The 25,235-nt window shown below is 36.8% G+C and overlaps 1 protein-coding gene across 3 annotated transcripts; it reads left to right on the top strand.

The window, feature by feature from the left end:
• The first annotated feature begins 1,746 nt into the window (after nucleotides 1-1,746).
• On the top strand, nucleotides 1,747-23,536 carry LOC104593407 (F-box protein SKIP31-like). Of its 3 annotated transcripts, XM_010253219.3 has the most exons (10): nucleotides 1,747-2,271; nucleotides 2,490-2,657; nucleotides 2,792-2,865; nucleotides 7,373-7,448; nucleotides 13,227-13,337; nucleotides 14,018-14,192; nucleotides 14,294-14,412; nucleotides 21,639-21,699; nucleotides 22,598-22,672; nucleotides 23,193-23,536. In XM_010253219.3, exons 1-9 carry the CDS (start codon nucleotides 2,194-2,196, stop codon nucleotides 22,666-22,668), a joined length of 933 nt encoding a protein of 310 aa, XP_010251521.1. In that variant the 5' UTR covers nucleotides 1,747-2,193; the 3' UTR covers nucleotides 22,669-22,672; nucleotides 23,193-23,536. The 3 variants fall into 3 exon arrangements, with proteins under 3 accessions (XP_010251521.1, XP_010251519.1, XP_088747832.1); XM_010253217.3 differs by lacking the exon at nucleotides 23,193-23,536 and having other exon boundaries at nucleotides 22,598-22,969; XM_088891706.1 differs by lacking the exons at nucleotides 21,639-21,699; nucleotides 22,598-22,672; nucleotides 23,193-23,536 and adding an exon at nucleotides 14,522-14,554 and having other exon boundaries at nucleotides 1,977-2,271.
• The last annotated feature ends 1,699 nt before the right edge of the window (nucleotides 23,537-25,235 follow it).

The raw sequence follows: 25,235 nt of genomic DNA, 5'->3' as shown, positions 1-25,235 counted from the left end.
TTAAAGACAAAAATCTTGTCCCTTTCAATAAAACATCAAGGGTTTTCTAGTCTTCTATTTCGTCACCATCGGAATCCCACCACTAAAAAATTTTTTGACGAATCCTACCAATCCAAAGTTTGTTGACAGAAGACAATGACGGAACTCATTCATTATTTAAGAGAATTTCTCATAGAACAATGAGGGGATTGGATGCAAATATATTGCCGATTTCCTCAAAGTAATCATCCACAAGCCATGTTGTTTACGAGAACGATCCAAAATCATCATTTGAACTTAGAAACATATCACCAAAATCTTCCTTAAATTGGTTATCCAGAAAGCTCTTGTGTTATACTTATACAATTCTGTTAAAGTTTGAAATGTGAGAAAGCCATCTAGGAATAGTGTATCTTGAGGCAAAAGCTCACTAAAGACATCTGGTTAGCATGTTTCATCATGAACTTCCTTAATTGGTTCTTATCGGTTTTGAGACTTGTATTCTTCATTGAAAGGTGAAGGCAACCAAATAATAGAAGTTGGAGATGGAAGATTGTGTGACTTCTCGCCGAAATCATAGCCAGAACTAGTTGGTACTTGTATTTCCTCCTTAAGTTCAGTTTGGAAAGAGTACAAATACAAATATGTATAATACAAATACATACAAAATAAACAAAATATAAGGTTTTGCACCCTACATATTTGTAAGATTGTGTGACTTCTCGCCGAAATCATAGCCAGAACTAGTTGGTACTTGTATTTCCTCCTTAAGCTCAGTTTGGAAAGAGTACAAATACAAATATGTATAATACAAATACATACAAAATAAACATAATATAAGGTTTTGCACCCTACATATTTGTATTTGTACTCCTTCCAAATTGAGCCTTAGATTTTGGCGGAGTAGCAAATTTTATCATTACGTCAAGTCCTCTCAGCTGAATTGTTACATTGTCATAAACCTTTGTTGCTTCCTCAATGGTGTCATAAGTTCCCAACCACAAATGTACTCCTCATATGGGGCCTCGAATCTAAGCAACCCATTTTCCCATGGTCATTTTTGACGTTGTCTGATCTTCTACCTAGTTGCATAACTTCTAGATTTCGAAAGCTTGTTCTAAAAAATGAGAGCTCTGCTAACTCAAAAGGCTATGTGTGGTAGGGCTTTGATTTTCCATCAAACACACTTTTACAGAGAGTGAAACTGGGTTGGAACAAGTATTCTTGTGTGGCTTTTTCCAAGTGATACATAAACAAAGGTGGGAGTTGCTGCATCCTTTGATTTGGAGGGTTGATCGACATAAGAGAGTTTAATGAAGAAATTGCCTTGAGTTCAATATGATACAATGTCTGTTTTATTTCAACATTGAGGTAGAAGACAATGAATAGTGTCTTTTTTAGGATAATCTTAACATTTTTAAAGTTTTAAGTTGCATACATGATATAAATAACTGATGGACTGTTAATGACATGGACTAAGTTGACATTTTTTTTAGAATTTAGGTACCGCAGTGGCATGTTTTCAAGTTCCAGTACTAAAATGAGACTGCCCCTAAAGTACTGGGTATTAATATGGAATTTACTCTTTTTTATGTCTAAGAAATGATTTTTTGTTATTTTAGCTGTTTCATTTGGAGAAAATGAATGTATTTTGGGGTCAATTAGGGTTTAAGAGAAACGGTTAAGGAAAAAAAAAGGAAAATTCATGTGACTTAATAGCCAACCATCAAGTATTTATTGCAAAGTGAAAATTGAATATGCTGTGACGTCGGTATGAGGAGCGTTCTCTGAGAGCAAATCCGGACTCCAATTTTTCATCATTTTGATATTTGTTGCGAATTTCGAACGGACAATTCAGTAATATTACTTTTATCGTTAACCCGTTTAATAGGATGAGTGGTAAAACGTTGGAATCTAAAGGTTTTGGGGTTTTTTGTCGCAAAGAAAAAGTTCGGGGGACCAAATATTAAAAGCCCCAAAGTACAGGGTGGCCATTTGACCTTCGAGATTCCTCACGCGATCAGGAGTCGGGACATCTCGGAAGGTGGTGGCGTCGTATCGGAGTAGGCTGGCCGGCCGTTTTCTCCACGTCGCCGGTGGTGGCGTCGGCCTCAACTGTGACCACACCATTGGAATCGAAATTGGCAGAGCTTGATAAGGGCTTTTGCTTAAGTCTTCTGCACTCGATTTCTAGGGTTATTAGGGTTTTCTGCCATGTCAGTTTCGGACGACGAAAACGAATCCTTGGCTCACTTTCTCGAATCCGAGGTCCTCTCCGAGGTATCCGACGAGGTCTGGTTCTACCCGTTCCTTTATTAATTGAAGGTCTTCTCGCATTAAATCAGATCGATAGGGTTTTGATTGAGAATGCCTTGTTTTCTAGTTTTAATATTGACGTTCTAGGGGTTTTAATTTCTTCTGATATATTTTTTATCTGAGACGGAAAGATTTCTGAATGTTTTAGATCGGTTATTCCTTTATTTTTTAGGCAATTGTTCATTTCTCTGCAGGAAGAAAAGAAAATAGCGCCACCGTCGAAGAGGTTGCGCCTTGATGATGAGGGAACTTCTCAATCTGGGACTGGCAGAAGCAAAATCCCCAGACGGATCAAGACCGGGATTTTCAGCAAGATCCCACCAGAGCTTTTTCATCACATCCTTAAATTCCTTTCTTCAGAGGTTAGGATTTCTCAGTCTAATTTCTAGGTTAGGTTGAATGCTTTGATTCCTGATGCAGTAAAAATTAAAATTTTGACGTTCCTGTTTGTATTCTATTGATGTCAGGGTGTTCTGACTTGGTTATGTTAGTGCAGGATCTCATCGCATGCTCTTTGGTTTGTAGATTTTTAAATTATGCTGCTTCCGACGAAAGCTTATGGCGTCGCCTGTGAGTATATCATCATCAACGCATGTTCTTTCTTAGAATTACATCATTTTCTTTTTGAGTTTATAATTAATTAATTACTTTTTATTTACTACTTTTTAGTGAATACAGTTACATCTGCGTTTCTTTAAGAAAGAAAGATAAATTTTACCCATCAAATTTGTGTTTTGGGCCTCAAAAAGGAGGCCTTGTTTAATTTGGATGTTGACTGTTCTTGATAAACAACGTGTGGGCGTGGGAATATTTGATGCTTATTTTTTTATTTAGAATCATATCATGAGGGAGTGAGATAGGAAGCAATAAATGAGGAAGGAATGCTAATTTGTGTGGGTATTTATCAGTTGGAAATAATTTGACAAGTGATGATCTTGAAGTGTACAAGGAACACATGCAAATGAATCTGATGTTGCCTTTTGTGCTGGGAATCTGTTGGGGTAGTGGACCTAGTGGATCATCCAGTACTTGATTTCCAGTTTGCAGCCTGTATTTGGAATCATTTCTTGCTGGGTGATGTTCTGAAGATTTAAGAGGATGTTTGGAAGCGTGGCCGTTTTTCTGAAAAACAGTGCCACACCGGATCCACATAGGCGTTTCACCAAACGCCCACATATATGATTGTTTGGTTCAGGCGTTTTTTGAAAAAAACGCTGAAAAACGGGCATGCCTCGTAAATTGGGACCCCACCAATTCATGAAATGTCAAATTTGGCATTTCATGCATTGGTGAACCGTTTCCCCCAACGGTTGACTGATTGGCGATTACATGTATCCTATGTGGTGCTTACCTATCAGCACATACATGAAAAACAGTGATGAAAATCACCTTACCAAACAGCATAGTGTTGTTCACTGCCTACGTGGCAGAAACACTCCCAAACATATCAAGGCGTTTTTTTTTTGTGAAAAATGGGTCTAGCAAGCATGGGCATTTTTTTTCTTAAAAATCGGTCCCAAAAAACGCCAACGCTTCCAAACACCATCTAAGTGAGTGGATTACTTGATATCCATTTAGTCAGACCTGGGTGTACTTGCAAGAGAAAGGATATTATTTAGTGTATGCTCCTTTTTCCCTCTGTTGCTGGGTGTCTTTGGAAAGAAAGAAATCATACATTTTTGGAAAGGTTTGAGTTGCAAAGAGGGGCTGTTACTTGGTGCAATGGTAATATCTTGAGCTGACAAGTAAGAAACATGGGTGTGTGATGTATGACCAGCTCAATTCTAGTCCTTGGACAATGTTGAATGGTCTTCTTTGATCAGAAATTTATGGCTGTTGATAGCTGTAATGGCTTCTTGAAGGAATAAAAAAGAAAATATGGAGAAAAAGAAGAGAGAAAATACCCAGAATAATGTGTTTTAAATGTGCAAGGCGCAAATAAAGCGCATGGGCCAATTTGCGCTTGAGGCACTCGCTAAAATACAAAAAATGTTATAAAATAAAAAAATGTCAGAAAATTAAAAAAAAAGCCAAAAATAAAAAAAAATTCAAAAAATGTTAAACATAATATTAATAAAAAATATAAACTGAAAATTTAAAATAAATATTTTAAAAAACCTATTTTCTAAAATTAAAATACATAAACATAACATGTAAAGTGTATTTAAATGAAAATTTAAAAATAAAAGCAAACATATAAAGCATTTTCAAGCATGTAAAACCCACAATCTCTCTCTCTTGTTTTTTTGAAAGGTAAAGTAAGATTTTATTAATTTAGAAAGAACTCGTTACAACAGGAGAGCTAGCCATTAAATGGCTACCCAGACCATAGAGCAGGTTACAAAATCCAAATGGATTTAGATCTAAACAACTTAGGTACATTCAAGTTTTTAAAATCAAGAGCTACAGACATCCAAGAAATCAGCTTGCTAACCGCCTGCTGCACAACCTCATCGGTGCTCTTTACCTTGTCGGCCTAGGTGGTGGATTATTTTATGTAGAAAACAATAGATCCTAGGGTAGTTCCGTAGGTACCATAACCATATTTCCCTAATAATTATTCATAATTCATAAGAAAAGTAAGAGTTCATGTTAAAGTATAGAAAATGAACATATTCATGAGAAGAAAAAGAAGAAGGAAAAGAAAAATAAAAAAATATAGGGGCTGAACCCTTATTTATGTTATAGGAAAAGAAGAAAAGAAAATTGCTTGGCGATTAGTAGTAGTAGTAGTAGTAGTGTCAAAAAATAAAGAATAATAAAACATAAGGGCGCCTTGTTGCCTAGACATCGCATAGGAGTCCAACTGTTAGACTCATAATAGTCCTAGGAGTCCAATTGTTAGATTCAATAATACTAGTACGATTAAAATTAATCTATCATATCCTATTTCAATTCAAAGTAGACTCAATAACTCTAATCCTATTTATGCAATGATTCTGATTTTTTTTTTTTTTGATGAATGGTAATGATTCTGAAATTTTAAACATAAACAAACTATAAATAGACATTCAAACCCTATTATTGGACCCAATAGAAAACCTGTAAAATGGTAAAATTATCCCCAGTGTCCAAAAATACAGAAATACATAAAATTTGACAAAATTCCAATTTTGACTCTTCCACTCCTGCATCAGTGTGAGTCTAACAATGGCCACTTCCAACAAATACTGGTGGTTATGTTCATATCCAGTCCATCACTTTCAAGATCCCAGATAACTGGGAACAGCATTGGATAATGGCCTTTCACTTATGATGGTGCAAAGGTGGCAAGCAATTTAGATTAATATTGTTCTATTGCTTCTAAATAGATAATGTGGCAGAAATTTATAGTGAAGAACTGTTTTTTTTTTTTTTTTTTTTGAGAAAAGGTGAAGTGTTTCATTAAACAGCAACATTATAATGATCCATGCTCAGATTGGAGATTGAACCCTGGCCCCTGGCATAAAGTTTTCCCTCTAAGACTAGGCTGTATTGAAATATAGCAGGGAATAGTGGTTTAGTCATCTAAGACTGTCAAGGAAAGTGTTGCTAGATTTGCTGCATCCCCCAAAGAGCCAAGAAATAGTTCATATGAACTAATTCATGATGTTTTGTGCAATTTTCCAAGTTTAGAACATCCAGTGAATCCTTCCTTGTAAAGCTAAGTGTATAAGTTGTAAGTTCACACATTCCTCATAGAAAATAGCCTGTTAGTTTCAACATTTTGGGAAAATGATAAAAAAAAACATATAACTGTTAGGTGGAAAGATTTAACTTCCATGGAAATAGAAAGATTGCATGCTATTTCATTTGAGAATCTTCTAATCTTGGAAATTATAACCTTCCTTTCTATTTATATTTAGAAAAGGTGTTGAACCAATTAAATTCATGTATGAAACAAATTGAACTTTTTACACTGGATATGGCTTTAAATAGAATGGACTGGAGAAATAGGATTCATTTAGCCAACCCCATGTAGTTGGGATGAGGCATAATACGAATTACTGATAAAAAATGTATACTATGAATTGATCTAATTGTACTATGAATGTAGCAACAATAGTCAAGGATGCAAGGATCAACAGAAAGAAAGTCAGAGCTGTGGTTCAAGGAAACTGGAAGAGGTTTAAGTAAATTACGACTATAGTATAGTGTCATTCATGCCAATGGCATATTCTTTCGATAACTTTTTTAACTATTTTCTTTGAATTCTTTATGGTTCTTAACTTCTTACGTGGCATGTTACTGTTTAACCATGATAATCTGTCTTCTAGTTTAATCGAGATTGATATTTCTTTTTTTGGTAAAAACCGAGATTGATATTTCTTTGAATTTATTAGTGTTTGATGTATTTATGACCAATGATTTAGTAACAAATTTCAGTATGATAATCTTTTTTTTTAGGATTGGATCCTTTTTAGTTAAGAGTCCAAGTGTCCAACTATGGTGCATTTCCGGATATTTGCTGCATGCTAGATCAAGATTTCAACCGATCATGTTAAAAACATCACATGGTCTGCTTACTTTTCATTTGTTCTCATTTCACAAGGTGTACTTGCCATCAAGGTTTTAACCACATTAAAGATGTCAGCTATGATGTGTTGTTTTATCACTGGTTCATGTTTCTTTTTTATTTATTTATTTCAGAGTGCTGTTCATGCACCACAAATTTTGCCTTTAGTTAAAACTTAAAAATACTTCATTTGAACTTCAATTTAAATAATCAAGATTATTTTTGTTGGTTAGATTAGATGCATTGTTAAGATTGAACAGTTTAATTAGATGTTGAAGCTGCATTTGAGCATTTTTCTGCATGTTTGTAATGCGGTTTCTTTGATCTGTTTCTACTTTAAGTGAGTTTCTGGGGTTTTGTTCCTTCTCTGACTGTGGTCTTGCTTGCTTGCATGGACTGATTTATCACATTTCCCACAAGAACAATGTTACTTTCATTTACAGATTTATTGTTTGTTGTGCTCTTAGATGATGGAGTCTCTTTGACCTTCATTTTAGGGGATACTTTGAAAAGGAGCTGTTGGTTTATGTTGATTAATAAAATATGTTTGTGTATGTTATCCAATTTGAATTTTTTTTGTAGGTATTGTATGCGTTGGGGTTTGTCAACTCCTACTAAAAGGTTGCGTCAGTTTGCTTGGAAAAAGCTCTACATTCAGGCATAATCAAGTCTCTAGATCAATTTTCCTTGCATCATATGAACATTGGAAATGAAAATTATTCTTTGTAAATTGGAACAAAGTAGACACGTCCAAAATAGAATTATTATTGCTAGGAGATAGCTTATACTGAACATGGGCAATTGAGAAGGAAATGATGTTGAAAGTGAAAATAACCGTATTTTCTAATAGAAAAATATTAAAAAAGAATAACTCACGATTAATTCCAAAAATTTACTTGTTTTTTTAAACAAAAATATTAAAAAAGGTAAAAAAGTAAGTGCTAAATTAAATTATATTTAAAATAATTTTAATATTTTAATATGCATTACATTCATTCACTTTTTTGAATGAAATCAAATGCATTTAATGACTAATCTAGCTATCCTAAAAGTATGGAAGCAAATCATTAAAAACATTAACATTTTAATTTTTTCAATGCCCTCATCCACTTTTTTTGATGAAATGAAATGTATTTTGTTGAGCAGAAGGAGAAGGAGAAGAAGGGAAGAAGGAAGAAGAAGAAGAAGAAGAAGAAGAGGCTACAGAGTAGGCCTCACAAACATAGCTTCAGTCGAGTGAAGCTTTGCATTTATACTATTCTGGCCGTACATAACAATATGTCTACAAAATTACAAAAATACCCCTACGGGTACTAAGTCTGTGAACAGTACATATATTACACCTATTAACACTCCCCCTCAAGTTGGGGCATAGATATCAATCATGCCCAACTTGTCACAAAGACCTTGATGTCTGGAATGGTTTAGCCATTTTGTAAATAAGTCTGCTAGTTGGTCTTCAGAGCTGATGTATGGAGTGCATACTTCGCCTGTGATGATTTTCTCTTTGATAAAATGTTTGTCAACTTCAATGTGCTTTGTTCTATCATGTAGTACTGGGTTGGCAGCGATACTGATAGTTGCCTTGTTGTCACAAAGTAGAGTCATGGGTTTACCAACTAGAAAACCCAACTCTCCCAATAGATTCTTTATCCACATACCTTCGGCTACTCCGTGTGCCATTGCACGGTACTCAGCTTCAGCACTGGATCTAGCTACCACAGTTTGTTTCTTACTCCAAGTAACAAGGTTTCCTCCTATAAAGGTGTAGTAACCACTAGTAGACCTTCTGTCACTTTGGGATCCAGCCCAATCCGCATCTGTGTAAATTTCAATCCTCAAGTGTCCATGTTTCTGGAATAATAAACCAGCACCCGGGAACTTCTTAAGATACCGAAGTACTCTCTCTGCTGCTTCAAGATGGGTGGACCTAGGTGCATGCATGAGCTGGCTGAGGACACCAACAGCATATGCTATGTCTGGACGAGTCATAGAGAGGTACAACAATCTTCCTACAAGCCTCTGAAATTGCTTCACATCCTTAAGAGGTTCACCCTGGCTGTCACTTAACTTATGGTTGGGGTCAATGGGAGAGTCAACTGGTTTAACCCCAATCTTTCCAGTGTCCTTAAGCAAGTCTAGGACATATTTCCTTTGGGAGATGAAGATACCCTTTTTTGATCGGGCAACCTCAATTCCCAGGAAGTATTTGGCAAGTCCTAGATCTTTCACTTCGAACTGAGTGGCAAGGAAGCCCTTCAAACTTTGAATTTCATCCTCCCAGTCACCGGTAACAATTATGTCATCCACATATACTATTCGGGCAGCCATTTTACCTTCTACCCTTTTTACAAACAGTGTGTGATCTAACTGACATTGCTTGTATCCCCACTACTGAACTGCAGTATGAAATCTGCTAAACCAAGCTCTTGGTGATTGCTTCAGCCCATATAAAGACTTCTTTAACTTGCACACTTTCTGTTCACTTCCTTGAACCAAAAAACCGGGGGGTTGAGCCATATAAACTTCCTCTTCAAGGTCACCATTCAAGAAGGCATTCTTGATGTCGAGCTGATGTAGATCCCAATTCAGATTGGCAGCAAGAGAGAAAAGCACTATAATAGAGTTCATTTTGGCAACAGGGGCAAAGGTTTCTGCATAATCAACTCCATATACTTGAGTAAAACCCTTTGCCACTATACGAGTTTTATACCTCTGCACAGTTCCATCAGCCCCATGCTTAACAGTGAACACCCATTTACATTCAACTGGAACCTTACCCTTAGGGAGATCAACAAGTTCCCACGTGCCATTCTTATGAAGAGGATCAATTTCTTCCTTCATGGCATTTGTCCATTCTGGTACTGAGAGAGCTTCTGCCACATTCTTGGGAATAGGGATACTGTCAATGGAGGTAAGGAAGGCATGAAATGAAGGTGAGATGTTCTCATAGGAGACAAAGTTGGAAATGGGGTGTTTTGTGGTGCACAACCTAACACCTTTCCTATGAGCAATAGGAAGGTCAAGATCATTAGCAACAGGGAGGTCAGGACTATCATTGGGAGTCAAGTTACCTGAGAGGGTATGATCTTCCCCCGAGGAGTTTGATGGCACTTGAGGTACAACTTCTGGATTCTCCACAACTCTTGAACTTGGTTGGCCTTTATGACGACGAGAAAAAACACGGAAAGGTGGAGGATCAGGAAGAGAAGGGGGAGAAGGAGAAGGATTAGAAAGAGGAGGAAGCTGAACCAGTTTCTCCTCATGCCTACACTCCCCCTGAGGAGAAACAGGAAAGAAGGGCTCATCTTCAAAGAAGGTAACATCCATGGAGACATAGAATCTCCGAGAAATAGGATCAGAGCAACGATACCCTTTTTGAGAGAATGAGTAGCCAAGAAATATACACGGGATAGCACGAGAGTCCAATTTCCCCTGGGTGGGAGATAGGTTTTGGACAAAGCACCGACAACCAAAAACACGAGGAGGGATAGAAAGAAGAGGGGCCTTAGGAAAGAGAAGCTGATGTGGGGCTTTGTACTCTAACCAACGAGAGGACATTCGGTTAATGAGGTATGTAGAACAAAGGACAGCCTCAAGCCAAAATCGTTTGGGAACATTCATGTGGAGTAGTAAACCCCGTGCCACTTCAAGGAGGTGTCGGTTCTTCCGTTCAGTCACACCATTTTGTTGTGGCGTACGGGCACAAGAGCTCCGATGAAGAGAGCCATGTGAAGCAAAGAACTCCGTGTGGTCACTATGAAAAAACTCTTTTGCATTGTCTGACTGGAATATTTGAATCTCGGTCTGAAATTGGGTGAAGACCATCCGCTGAAAATCTTGGATAATTTTTGGTACTTCCTCACGGGTTCGCATTGGATATACCCAAGTGTATCTGGAATAATCGTCAATGAAGGTAATGAAGTACTTGTAGCCACTCTCAGAAGGTAAAGTAACAGGGCCCCACACATCAGAATGCACAATGTGAAAATGAAACTCAGATTTACTATTTCTTTAAGGGAATTGAGTTCTACAATGCTTGCTTAACTAACACATTTGACAGGAAAAATTAGAAACAGGCATTGACTTGCACAGTTCTGGGAAAACCAATTTCAAGGTTTCAAAAGACAAATGACCCAGACGACAATGCCACAAATACATTTTACTCTTTTTGAACTGACTCATAGACTCTGTAACATGAAAGCCAGCCGTATTCTCCAGCATGTAGAGTCCATCAACCATACGACCCCTACCAATCGTCCTCCCCAAGGCCAGATCCTGAATCACATAATAGGTAGGGAAAAAAGTCACAGAACAGTTCAAGGAATTTGTAATACTACTGACTGAGAACAAATTCATAGGGAATTTTGGAACATGAAGAACATCAGAAAGAGTAAGGCCGAGGGGAAGAGAGAGAGTTCCTTGACCAGCTATGGAAGTGTATGATCCATCAGCTAGTCTCACTTTATCTCTTCCGGAAAGAGGGTGATAAGTTTGAAAGTAAGAGGACATACCAGTCATGTGTTTTGACGCTCCAGAATCGATGATCCATGGAGAGTCAAGGTTGTGTGAGGCAGCATGGAAAGCAATGGCAGAATTACCTGATATGGATGCAAAAGAGGTGGTGGAGTTTACAATATCCTCCCTTGGGTCTGATCCAGAGTAGCTATGTTGGCTATGTGGTGTTTGAGGCACAGTAGAAGTGGAGGGCTGATTCTTCCGAGAAACCATATTTGCCATGTGGTGTTTCTTGGTACCTTGTTGCCCAGGTCTTCTAATTACATCTGAGCCTTGCTTCTTAGGTAAATCCTGAACCCACTTTGGTTTCCCATGGAGATTCCAACAAGTATCTTTGGTGTGTCGGGGCCTCTAACAATTAGTGCACCACAATCTTTCCTTATTCATGATTCTAGGTTTAGAAGTACTCACAGGTACACTGCCTTACAGAGCTGTTATAGTCCACAACTAGGCACTTGCTGATTTTCAGTTTCACAGAGAACCAAATACAAACACTGCAGCTGCAGTACTAGGATGTATGACCTACACTGTGTAGGAGTCCACAGAACAATATACGAACTGCTCTTGCAGTGTAACCAGATCTGAATGATCTACAGTTTTGCAACTTCAATACAGTTTCTCAACCAAGAGAAAAAAAAAACTCAGTAGAAACAGCAATACAAGTGGTGGCGCACCACACTTAGTCGGCTGATATCCACTTTCCATGACAGCCAAACAGCCACTTAGGGTCTAGGGTTCAACCATAGTCCCTTGGAGAGTTGAATAGAACAACATACACTCGGAGGAAGGGGAACAGTCCCTACACAGATTTTGGGACATTAACAGTCGCGCAAGAAGAGAGCCATAAACAGGAAAAGAAAAAAAAAAGTTTCAGTCCCTATGTCACCCGAACTGTGAATAGGTAGAACAGTCATGGATTCAAACTTCTCTTCAGGACAGAACCTTCCTTCGAACATCTGGGATGGATTTCCATAGACTTCTTAGCCGAGCAACACCAGCTACCAGCACTTAAGGCTGGAAGTTGAACAGTCAGTAGCAGAACCCCTTTTTTCTACGCCAGGAAGTTGAACAGTCAGCTTTCATGTAGCAGAACCCAACTCGACAGTGGAGACAATCCCCAGTACTAGAGAATGCTTCCTCTCCTTGTCTTCGAGCATCAGGACTATAGCTTCTATGCAGCAGTGGAGAGAGACCTCAGTTGGTTGTTTTCCAGGCCTGGACAGTCCTGCTCTGATACCATGTTGAGCAGAAGGAGAAGGAGAAGAAGAAGGGAAGAAGAAGAAGAAGAAGAAGAAGAAGAAGAAGAAGAAGAGGCTACAGAGTTAAGGCCTCACAAAAATAGCTTCAGTCGAGTGAAGCTTTGCGTTTATACTATTCTGGCTGTACATAACAATATGTCTACAGAATTACAAAAATACCCCTGCGGGTACTAAGTCTGTGAACAGTACATATATTACACTTGTTAACATATTTAATTGCTAAAGTAGCTGTCATGAAAGTAAGATAAAAAGTTATTAAAAATAATACAAAATAAATAAATTAATGGAATGCCATTGCCCTTTAAAATAATCATTAATATCAGAAAAAGTAAATGTTTATTTTTTCAATTTTTAAAAAAGCATTAACAAAAAATAAAGGCAATAATTTATGAATTAGAAAAAAGATTCCATTTCCTAGATGCAGAAGAGGCCACTTGATACCATTACTTGCAAGGAGAGGGGGCCATGCCCCCATCCCTTTTGCTTTGATATATGTCATAGATTTATTTTTTAGATTTTAGTGATGTAAATACAAGAATAGTCTTAGTCTGGGAGCTTGGAGTTGCCTAGTATATTATGTTTGATGCCTTTGACATTTGTACTACAATTGCCAAATTGAATATGTTACCTTAGTAATAAGAAATATTTTTATATTGCAGCGAGATGAAGAGGACATGGTTGAATTTGTTAGGAATACTCCTTCTGAATTCAGAGAGTATTATATCCAAATGCAGGCAGCCAAGAGAAGCCAGGCTCCTCTTCCTTCACAGGTAAGGAGAAAAAGATCTTGAAATTGTTTTCTGATAAGCATGATAAAGATTCATGTTATCATGTGGATACTGTATTCTTCCATTGTTGTGCATCTCAATTACATGTGGATGTAGTGGCTTGGAAATTATTAATAAGTTGTTCCTAATTAGGAAAACTCACAGAAAGATGAGCCTATCACTATCATGCACTCGTGGATGCATGCTTATTAGGCCTGTTTATCCGATTCTGCTATTCGAAAAAATGTGTTGTGAAAATGGATTTTCTGAAAATTCTGTTCATTCTTGAATTTTTTGTTGACCAAGAAAATTTGTTCTTTTGAATGACATTTTTCTTAAAGGAACTCCTAGTATGGCAATACAATGTTGTTAAGTTTTAGGTGTGATTTTCAATTTTTCTGTTTAATTCTCAAATAAAATAGGAATTAAGTGAAATTTGTATTTTTGAAAGATTGGAGTTTAGAAATTGCTCAAAGTTATATTTTGTGATGCTTGATTTTTTATTGAAATTTGAAATATCTATTTGAACTATATACTTTTTGATGGGGGCTTATAAATTGGGTTTAAATGCCAAGGGCAAGCCTTGCATTTGTGCCATATGCATGGTAGGTGCTGCCAAGAATCAAGATGCCTGATCCTTACGTATTTCCTTTTGAATCTTTATTCTTTTTTGGCATGTCAAGGTGAATGATGACCGCATAATTCTAGACAAAACAGTGTCAGATCAAGTATCTATGTGGAAAAGCAGTCACGGCTTGACTGATGAAGTAGTTACTGACCATGCTTGTTCAGGGGAAACATGTTCTTACTACCAGATTGGAGATGTTTTCCTCTGTGAGAAAACTGGTCGAGTCCATGGTATGAGTTGTTCTTTATCATGAGTTTAGCTCACCAATCAATCCCTTGCTCATGGAATTTGGAGCTTACACATTTTTTCTTCTTAATTGCCTCTTCTGCAGTGTGTGACGATACATGCAGAGAAGTTGTTTTGGATGCTGACAGTGGGCTTCTGGTCTGTACAATTTCTGGGCACTGTTTTGATAGAATGCTCTCACCTTCAGAGATGGAACCAGACACTGTGAGTAAAATCTATATTGGTCTATGAATATTGCAATGTTTCTCTTAGTACTTCCCTTGTTTCAATGTCACTATAACTCACTTTGGGATTTGGGGCCTTGTGATAATAGCTGAAGTGGCTGAACTGAAAATCTTATTGCTTTGTCTTTCGGTGAAGAGGTTTTTAGGGAGGTTGTGCACTCCTTCATGGCTGAAGCCGAGGTTGGGTAGATTACTATACCCTTGAATATTTTATTGTTTAATTTCTTTATTATCTAATGAAAGACAGGGAATTGAGTCTTTCAGTTGAGCATCTTCAGCCATTATCAATGAGCCCCTTAATGTGTTCTTTTTTGGGTTGTTTCTTAAAATGACCTGCTTAGTTTGGTAGGTTCTTGTTTCCTTGTTTGCTACTCCAATCCCAGTCATCTTCATTTTATCTTGTAAAAGCTGTTGGGATTGTTGACCAGAAGGTATATTATATTCAATAATTCATAACAAAAGAAAGATTGAGGAGGATGCCCCTGCCCCCCATTCAGAAGGGGGACAAAGCTTGCTAATAGGGAGAAGAAATGAACTTAAAAGAAGGTCCAAGCCTAAAATTCATGCTTGCAAGCTCATACTCAAGACACCATGAGTGAAGCCAGAGCCCATGAACTTGGGTGCAGTCAAGAAGATTATTCAAACTCAAGTGGGGGCCTATTTTCTGAGTTGGAGATTCTCAATTGACTAAAAGCGGGGATGGCAGTACAAGATTATTTCATTCTTTGTTCCAATGTTATCTAAGTGTCGATTAGTCAATTGAGGGCCAAACTGACTGCATCACTAACTATTAGTTGATACTCATAACAGTCTCTTAGGACAACTAAGCATCAACTAGGTTAGTGAAAATTGACTAATTGGCTAACAACTAGTCAACTTAGTCACCACAAAATCATTTTAAAGCTTTATTTGTTTGCTTGTATATGTATGCATTTTCTTATATTCATGCTGTTGCTTTAAATATTTGTGATGGAATATTAAAACCATGAAATAAAAGAAGGCAGTAGAGGAGTTCTTTTAAGTATTCTTCCATTCAATAGTGTGTTGGTTTGGAGTTGCCATAAACAAAGGGCACATCTAATAGTTAAGGTTGCACTCTTCTTTAGAAAACAAAGGTTCTGATTCCCTATCCTAGACTATTCAACCTAATTTTCCTTTATTTGTGATAACTATAAGCTAAATGTTCAATATCATTCTTTCCTTGCATAAAGACCATAATAGAGAATTGCATGGCAAAGACAGCTCATTGGGTATTGATAAAGAAAAAAAGAATTTAAAAGTCAATTACTGGATGATATCCTAAAGGGATGGACTGCTGTGGCATGTTTTGAATCCCTCAATGTCAGACTCAAAGTGGTGGAAGGAATGCAAGAATGGGAGGCTCACAGCCAAGTCTCTATATAATGCTTTGGTTAGGAATTGGGTGGAGCCCAATTCAATCAAAGGTGTTTGGGGGAAGCCAGTTCCTCCAAGAGTGGAGGCATTTGCTTGTCTGGTATCAATGGGCGGAATTCTCACTCAAGACATGTTGAAAAAAAATGAGGATTTATTTTCCAAACAGATATGTTTTATGTATGTCTGTGGAGGAGAATATTCTTCATTTTCTGTTCTAGTGCAGCTTTGTGAGAGGAATTTGGGCTTATTTCTTCAAACTCTTCAAAGTGGTCGGATGGTTGCTGAATCTTTGGAAGGCCAAGAGCTCATGGGAATACTAAAGCCAAAAGAAACAAAAGATAATTGGCTGTTTGTTGGGAGGTATGAAACGAAAGAAACAAAAGAATATTTGAAGGGAGGATGAAAGCAATGAAGAATTAGGGGCGATAATCAGCTCAAAGATAATTGGCTGAGTTCTACTTCTAATCCTTAAAGAATTTGGAGGCCTCAGAAAAGAAGACTTTGGTTTTAAATTTTGGTGTACTTCGAGTGTTTGATCATTTATTGATAAAAAAATGTTTTATCATTTATTTTGGATTAGTGATCTTTGTTGTTTTCTCTTTTTGGGATCCAGTTTTGTATGCTGGGTGGTCACACCTTGTCACCTTAGAAGTTGTACTTTGTTCTATTTTTCAATAAATTTTCTTCTTTATTTTTCTTTGTAAAAACTTCCATTACCACCAGTTGGATTCCTCTTGAGATGGGGAGATTAAAATTAAATTGTGAGGGATGCCATCCCTGGAAACCCAGGGCCATCAGGAATAGGGGATGCAGTGAGAGATCACAATGGCAACATCCTTATGAGCGCTTCACAAGACTGATTGGGGTTGGTAATTCTTTGAGATCTGAGATCCATGCACTTCTTCAATGTCTGAAAATAGTCTATTCACTGAGTTGGTCAAACCTGATTGTTGAAGGGGATTGCAGAGTGGTGATATGTTGGATGGAAAATTCAAAATGAAGGCCCTTCAGCACACCATCAGGAGATTAGGGAAGCCTTTTGTTATCCGATTTGAATTGCTTGTTCAAGTGGCTTCCTCAGTTAGCCGATACTTTAGCTGATACTCTTGTAAGAGATGGAGTAACCAAGAACCATATTTTTTGGAGAATACCAAGGCCGAGACATGTTGTATTTCCAGTATAGTGGTCCATATGTTGTTTCTTTCTTGTCAACTTTAAGCTGTTTGTACTGTCTACTCTCCATCCTGTCATATACCGAAAAGTTTCCGTTTTTAATTAATACAATTCAAGGTTAATGATAAAAAATCATTCTTTCCTTGCATAATTGTAGTCTATATTAACTTATTTATGATGGCATGAATATCTTAAATTTAGAATGTATCTTTTTTATTGACTAGGCAGCACCTAGGCACCGACTAGTCATTGAAATGACCAGAGAGGCCAAAACAACTACTCATCGCTTTACAACATTGATAAAACTGCTTTGGCCAATTGCAGGAGGCAAAAGAATCACATAAGGAGATTGGTAGATGGTGGGAGAAAGAATCTAGATCAAGAGGAAATTGGAAATATTTTTATTGAACATTTTAAAGGATTATTTGCACCATCATGGTGTAGGAAACCAATCTTTGAGGGGCTGGCTTGGGAGTTAAAGTGTGGATGAAGAAGTTGGAAGAACCATTCGCTTAAATAGAGATTAAAAGGACAGTTTTGGGAATGAGTAACCTGGATGACTTGATGAAGGTTTTCCATGAATTATTGATCAAAAAAAAAAAAGGTTTTCCATGAATTCCATGACAGGGGAAGGGTGGGAAAAGGAATGAATGCTAGTTTTATCACCCTAATACTGAAGAATCCAAATGCAGAAGCCCATGTGGTTTTAGGCCAATCTACCTCACCATAGTGTATACAAGATTATTACAAAAGTGTTGGTGTTGAGATTGAGAGAAGTGTGGTACTTTGGCCTCTGGAGAGCAAGGGGCCATTGTCAAGAATTTCCAAATCTTGAATCAAATACTAATTGTGTTAAATCTGTGGAAGCCATCCTTATTCTAAACATTTTAAACCAAGTTGTATTGGTTCCAGCTAGTGAGAATGGGCAAGTGTGGTCTCCTAACCCTTGTACCTTTTCTTGTTCTATTTTTAAAGCCCTTCACTAAGTCTCTCTCTCTCTCTCTCTCTCTATCTCTCTGAACTGTAAGGTGAAGTATTTCATTAATAACCAGTCCAATTCAACATCTTCCATCGGAGAGATTTATGGAGGGGACCCTCTCCAAAAATTAAAGGTGTTTTGTTGTGATGCTGCCCTTCAAATCTGGGGCTGTAAACAGGTTGGATTGCATAAGATGTTTATATTCGGATTTGACATTTAAATCAAACTGAGAATGCAATTGGATATTGAATAGCATTAATGAATTAAACTCAAAGTGATCAAGATATTACTGATAAAATAAAGTGATCAAGATATTATATATAACTTCAATATTGTATATAATGAACAAACGAGTTGATAATAACTTGTTTGAAACTTGAACCTATGACTCTTTACTATAAAACAAAATTCAAATCAGATTTACTAATGATTATAATATAAAATTCAAGTATATATATATATATATATATATATACATATATATATACATTTATAATTAAATCAAATAAAATCAGCTTATATTGGGTCAGATTGGGGTATTATCCAATTTCAGTCCAATTACAGATTGAATTTGTAACACCCTTAACCAGATCCACTTCGAATTCGAATTCTGACTATTGGATACTGTTTGCAGCCCTAATCAAATTATTAACACATTTGATAGGCTTCAAAGAAAGCAAAAGGTCTGATGCATACTATATCCCCATTTGCGTGATATGTTCCTTGCCTAAAGAGTGGACTGTGAGAAACCAAGAAAAAACAAGTCACCTATTTCTATCTTATCCTTATTCTTCTCGGATTTGGAATCGCTTCCTGTCTTTGGATATCTTAGATAGCCCCACCAAATATTTTGGAGCTGTTTGGCATGTATCCCTTTGAATCTCATCCAAAAAGAATGAAGGTGTTATTGGCACTTCACTAGAAATGCTATCATTTGGAGCATTTGGGGTGAGAGAAATGCAAGATTATTTGAGGACAAAGAGCAGAGCCCACAGAACCTGATCCAACATTTAAAGGTGAAATCAGCACATTGAGTACTGCCTAGTAATAAATATAAGCGGGTAGCAATGAATGATTCAATGAGAGGGTCACAAATCATAGCTGAAGACTCAAGGAATAGTAAAGAAAAAAAAGGTGGATTCCTCTTGGTGATGTTAGGTTAGAACATAACCTTGATGGGGGCAGCATTGGTAACTTGGGAGCTTCTGGTATTGGGGGAGTGATTAGGAATGAAAAAGGTAATATAAGGCTTAGCTGCTTTGAACCTATGGAAATTAGTATTTCCTTAAGAGCTGAATTGATGCATCTCAAGGAGTGCTAATAAGGTAGGTTGTGGTCTAGATTAGTCAGGGTTACCAAGACATGGTTTAATCTGGGGTATCCACCTTTTTGGGACTTGGGAATGTAATGTAAAGCTTTTTCATTGCTTAAAAACAGTGAAGATTTGTTGGCCTACAGCTGTGTTGTATTGCCATTGCTGGCCATCTCTTGGACAACTTGATTTCTTATGAAAATGAATGAAATGCATTTTTAATTATAAAAAACAATTTTGATACAAAAATATAAGAAAAAACAAATGAAATGTACTTTGTTGACTTAATAAATAAATATTACGGTAAATTACAGATGCGCAGCCTATACTTAAGGGGTCAGTGTGGTGCTTAGCCCCCCAAGCTTTGTTTTGTGACAGACCACCCCCCCGAACTCTTAGACTACATTTTCTATCCTCTTTATGCTCCTCTCAACCCATCTCCTTACCCTTTTCTTTATTAATTTTATTAACCCTCCTAAATTCTGTTGAATTCCTGTTGGTTGTTAAGTTCCAGGCAAGACGTCAAACTAACAAGCTGAGTGCTTTGTGGCCTAATTCTAACTTGAACAAGTTCATTAGTCACCTCAATTAGCTACTGTTTGGGTTGGTTCAGCATAACTCATCCTTAATTTTAGTGGTATTGAGTTAAAGAATTTTCCAAGTAAAAAATACATGTATGATTTTGCCTTTTATGGTAATTGCAGGAATAAGAATTCAACAACATAAAAGATCTTTGCTTTATCTTTAGGAATCATCATCTCAACATGCTCTAGCTTTTTCTTGCTTTACTGTACAGATACATGGATGATGTATATAATCATATAAAGTTTTTAATTAATAAGTCCAATGTGATATATATATATATATAAATTTATTTTACAGGTATTAGTTAATAGTGATTAGCTTTTTCACTTTTTATCTTTTATTTTAGAAGTGGGCTTGGATAAATCCAAACTGATGGGATCTGATCCCAATCTGAGACCCCTAGATCTGATCGGATGTTGGATTGGATTTGGATCTAAGTTTTTAATAATCAGATTGGATTTGGATGAGGATGGATCTTACCCAATTACAGCCATATTGGTCCCAGCTATTTGGGTTCTTGGGATGGGTAGGCTGGATATGGACCTAACCTCAGCATTTTTATTTATTTATTTATTTTCACAAAATGGCTGCTCCCAACTATTTGGGCTTTTGGTAGGGGTATAAAAAGACTTTTTCTTATAGTGGAGGAAAATTCACTAAAATAAAAGAAAGGAGAAATACAAGTAAAGAGAAATCACCAGAGAAAACAGAACCAGCAACACTAGCCACTTCATATGAAAGAAAACAAACTCTTTACAAAACCAAAGCCCAACAGAAATAGCCTTACAAGCCCACCTAAAGGGTAGGCACCCTACCCTTCATAAAGATAAAACAAACACCCTGAACCTTACAATAGTCTAACAGAATAGATACACAGCTCTGACCCAACAACCACACCCCTATCCACCCTAACATTAACCACAATATGATAGCAAATGCCTATGGCACTATGCTCGTCAAGCCCCCTGAAAAATATCAACTCCTATCCCTCCCTGACTATCCATCTCGTTTACATTGTAATGCTCCTAATAATCCAAATTTGTGGTTTCAAAAGGACATGAGTTGACCAAAAATTAGAATCATCCAAAAAGTTTTGAAATTGTTTCTGGATAATGTACTGGAGAAAACATATTCCATGGATCACCCAACCCCAAATTTCAAACATTTTGCTCCTATTGCTATTGAATATTGGATAGAATGTGCTGGGGGCATGGACTTTTAGACAGCAAATGAGGGAGATTTATTGTTTAGCAAGGAAAGCAGGAGTAATCTTTATTTGGACAAGGAGGTCAGCAACAGTGTGGCTGATACTTTGGCAAAACAGGGAACTCAAAGGGAAAATTTTTTTTGGACTGTACTGTAAATTTTGGGAGAAAATATGGGGTCAACACTCATGCTGTGAGTGATTGGCAGTGTACTCCTTTACTAATTCAATGAAAGTTACTGTCCGTTGAGCCCTTTTTCGGATACTGCAGCTTTTTGTTTCAGTGGTAACTGTTTTTCGAATGTGTTTCTTGCATCGTGTGGTAACTGTTTCTTGGATATTGCAGCTTCTGGTAGATGTGATTTTTTTAGCTTTTTTCCGAACTTTTTGTTTCAGTGCATTGTAAATATCCTGTGTTGGATCATAGCATTCTTCTGTTATTGCACAAAGAACAATCTAGTTTCACTTAATTGGGATGAAGATTCTGAAGTAAAAAGGACTTGACATAATCATCTTGCATTACTGGATTAAATCTGATGGTTTTATACAAAATTTTAGGAACAACAACAAGGTGGTGTAACAGATGAAGCAGAACCATTTATGGGATCTGGCCGATTTGGTAAAGACTCAGTCCCCTTACTTTATTCATGCATCATTGTATTTTATCTATTTACTTTTTTAGATCTTTTCACTACATGCCTTTTGGGAAGATAAAATCATAGAGGTTAACCAAGGCCCCAATCTGCTATCAAAAACAAAAATTATGAGAACTCTAAAACTTCAGGCCATCCAATTAGGGGTGAGCATTAATTTGGTTAACCGAAAAAACCAAATTAACCAAACTTTATTATCTTTAATATGTATATTAACATATAATACATATATATATATATATAGTGTTGAAATTTGGTTTTAACCAAAATAACTGAAAACTGAACCAGAAATTTCGGTTTTTCAATATTTTGGTTTATTTGGTTTGGTTTTTAACCGAATAAACTGTTTGCTCACCCCTACATCCACTAGTAATAATTAGATTAAAATCCAAGTCAATCTGGGAAGGCAATGGGATTTGATATCAAATAATTGATGTGGTGAATATAGATGACTAGACAAGGTTCATTTTCTTTTTCTCCTTCATGTGCTTCATATTTCCAGTATTTAAATCTTATTTATTGAACAAGTGAAATAAGTTATGTCACCAGATAAAGAGAAAAAGAAATAAGAGCTGTCCATGGTGTTTGTTAAGATTTAATCTATCATATTCATTGAATTATTAACAGCTATCAGGAACATCATTCTGAGCAAACCCTTACTATTACCTTAGCTTCAATACAAAGTGTTTTTGAAGGGCACAATAATCTGCTAAAAATCTGAGCTTGATGAATTTCACTGTACGAATCCATGTCTTTCCTAGTAGAACCATCTTCATTTTATGTCCAAGATTCTCTCTGTGGGTATCCTAAATCTTGACGATGTCAATTTCTCATCTTTCTTCATTTTGTGTGCTTTTCTGGCAGCGCGTGCTTATCTGTTGGGATATAATTGTGCTGATGAGAAGGAACTGGCAGCAGCATTGAGGTTTTGCTGATCTGGTATTGTGTGCTTCTCTTTGCATGGTAGAGATGAATTTTGATTGGCAGGATGAAAGACGGCATCAAATTTCTTTTGCCAATAAAGTTTTATAATTGCATCATATTTGGAACCATTTAGACATGCATGTGTGTAGCATATACTGTGTGAAGTAGGTTGAAGAATCAATTAATTTAAAAGGAAATCGGCTTCTTCAAACCTAGGATATGTATAGCAGTCAATATTTTTTGGAAGTTGCTCTGTGAGTATGGCTATGTTTGGGATTGAAGATTATAATACTCATCAGCTAATTTTCTCCATTCTTACCCGTCCACCTTCCCCTCCCCAAGAGGAATTGTGCTGAATAGAACCTCAATGGATTTCATACTCAGAAAAGAAAATAAGATCAACTGTTTCTAAAAAGGATACCATTTGATTGAAGATGTTGAGAGGTGTTTAGTGTGGATAAGATTATAAATTAATCAGTATGTGTTTTTTATTTATATCTCACAAATGTGGACCTAAAGTGTTTGCACATTGCAGGAATATTATTAGCTTGAATTGAAAATGGAAAGTCTAAATTCATCGCAGATGGACTTTTCCCACCATGTGAGCATTGCAGATGCAAGTTTATGGTCATTTATATTTATGATTTATGATAAAGGGTTAGAAATGACAAAACCCCCACTATAGTACCCCACCACCACTATACTACCCCTTTGTATTGTACCCCCAATTTCCCCGATGGAAATTTTTATTGGTTTTCTGAATGTATTGTCCCAAACCCCCACTATAGTACCCCTTTGTATTGTAATAGATTCCCCCACCTATCTCTGTTTCCGGTTATACAAACCTATAAAAATATATGAAGTGGAAGAATCTATAAACCCTCCCCCTTCCAAAAAAATCCTAATCACAACTCCCACACCATGTTCAGAATATAAGACGGGCTCCTATCCCCGCATAACATTCTTCTGTGGCACAAATATTTAAATTCACACCAAGAATTTCATCACAAAAAGAAAAATGGAGTAATGCTTTAATTGAAGAATTCCTTAGCATTAAGGGCCCGCTTGGTTTACAGTTGGAATTGGAATCATAGTCGGATTGGTCTATTCCTCCCATTTGTTTGGTTCAGATGAGAATTGGAATTAATTGGAATGGATTCTCATTCCCAAGGGAGGGGGAGGGAATAACCATTCCTTTGAATGGGGGAATGCCGTTCCATCATGAATGGAAATGGAATTAATTCTGCTCAACCAAACAGATGAAATCAGAATAGGCCATTTTGATTCCAAACCCCTATTCCTGTGAACCAAATAGATCCTAGAGAGAACTTTAAGAGGATGTTTGGAACCGTGGGCGTTTTTTTAATAAACATTGCCACTTAAGTGCCACTTCAGCATTTGGCTTGATAAACGTTTCTTGGACTTGATATGGGTGCTTGGTGTGATCGTTTATCAAGAAAACACCGATAAACGTTTCTTTGTGGATTTTCATGCAAGGAGTCACTCTCGCTTCCCCCAATGGCTACACATTTCGTGAAACGTGAAGCGGACATGGCACTAATGTGTAAGCTGATGTGGTGCTTGAGGGTCCCAATCTGGTGCATCACGGATCTATCATTTTGACAAAAAAACAACCTGCCACAAACCTTTACCATGACAAACCATGGAGAGAGCGATGGTTGCAGAGAGGATGACTTGCAGAGAAAGTGGTTCTCATGCTGACCGGAGGTTGTGAACGCCGGTAAGTTTGCTGTCAACACCGTCAAATCCCCCGCCTTGATTCTGGCAAGGTGTTTTATACTGACCACTCGGCCTTTATTAAAACATGATAACAACCATTAGATGAAAACATGCTCTTTAAATCATAAATTTAAGAACCTGCTTTTAGGTTTTAGTTTCAATTTTGAAAACAAAAAACACAAATACAATCAAGAACATTCTTTCTTTGTTTTTTATTTAAGAATCAGATTGCTTTTGAAGGAATTGTTTCTAGTAATACCCATCATGAAGCTAGCCAAAATGTGGCATTAATCAGAAGAAATATATTACTGGTGCAATTTGGTAGTTATTGAATTCATAAGCCATTGAACTTGAGAAGCAAATCAGGGTGGATCAATTTGAAGTTTATTTATAAGTTAGGAGAAACCAACAATTATGTGTAAGACAGAAGATGGATTGAAATGTTTGGGCCATGGGCTTGGGCTCCAATGCAGTCAACCACTTATCATTCAATACAATGGGATATTGGGATAGAAGATGATTGAACCAGAGACGAAGATGGGAGCCAATTCACAGTATTGGGAATGTAATATGTTTGTTTTGACTTCAACATTGGTTAGGATGTAAAGCTTTTTGTTTATTGACAAATTTACTTCAAGCGGTAATTCAGTAGACAATCTTGTTTGAGCATTCAGTAGACATCTTGGTGGTTGAGAAGCCTCATTTACGTGGGGTCATCATTGATTAATCCAAAAATTAGAAATACATCTTCACTAATCCTCTTTACAGCTTTGAAGCATATCATCTCTCAATAAACCTTTCATCACTTATATGTTTCAGTACTCTCGTTATTAGGGAT

This window comes from Nelumbo nucifera, chromosome 7 (assembly GCF_055504915.1).
Source record: "Nelumbo nucifera cultivar China Antique chromosome 7, China Antique-T2T, whole genome shotgun sequence".
Classification (NCBI taxonomy): domain Eukaryota; kingdom Viridiplantae; phylum Streptophyta; class Magnoliopsida; order Proteales; family Nelumbonaceae; genus Nelumbo; species Nelumbo nucifera.
Note: the sequence above shows the minus strand (reverse complement) of the source record. Positions and strands in the feature narration are given on the sequence as shown.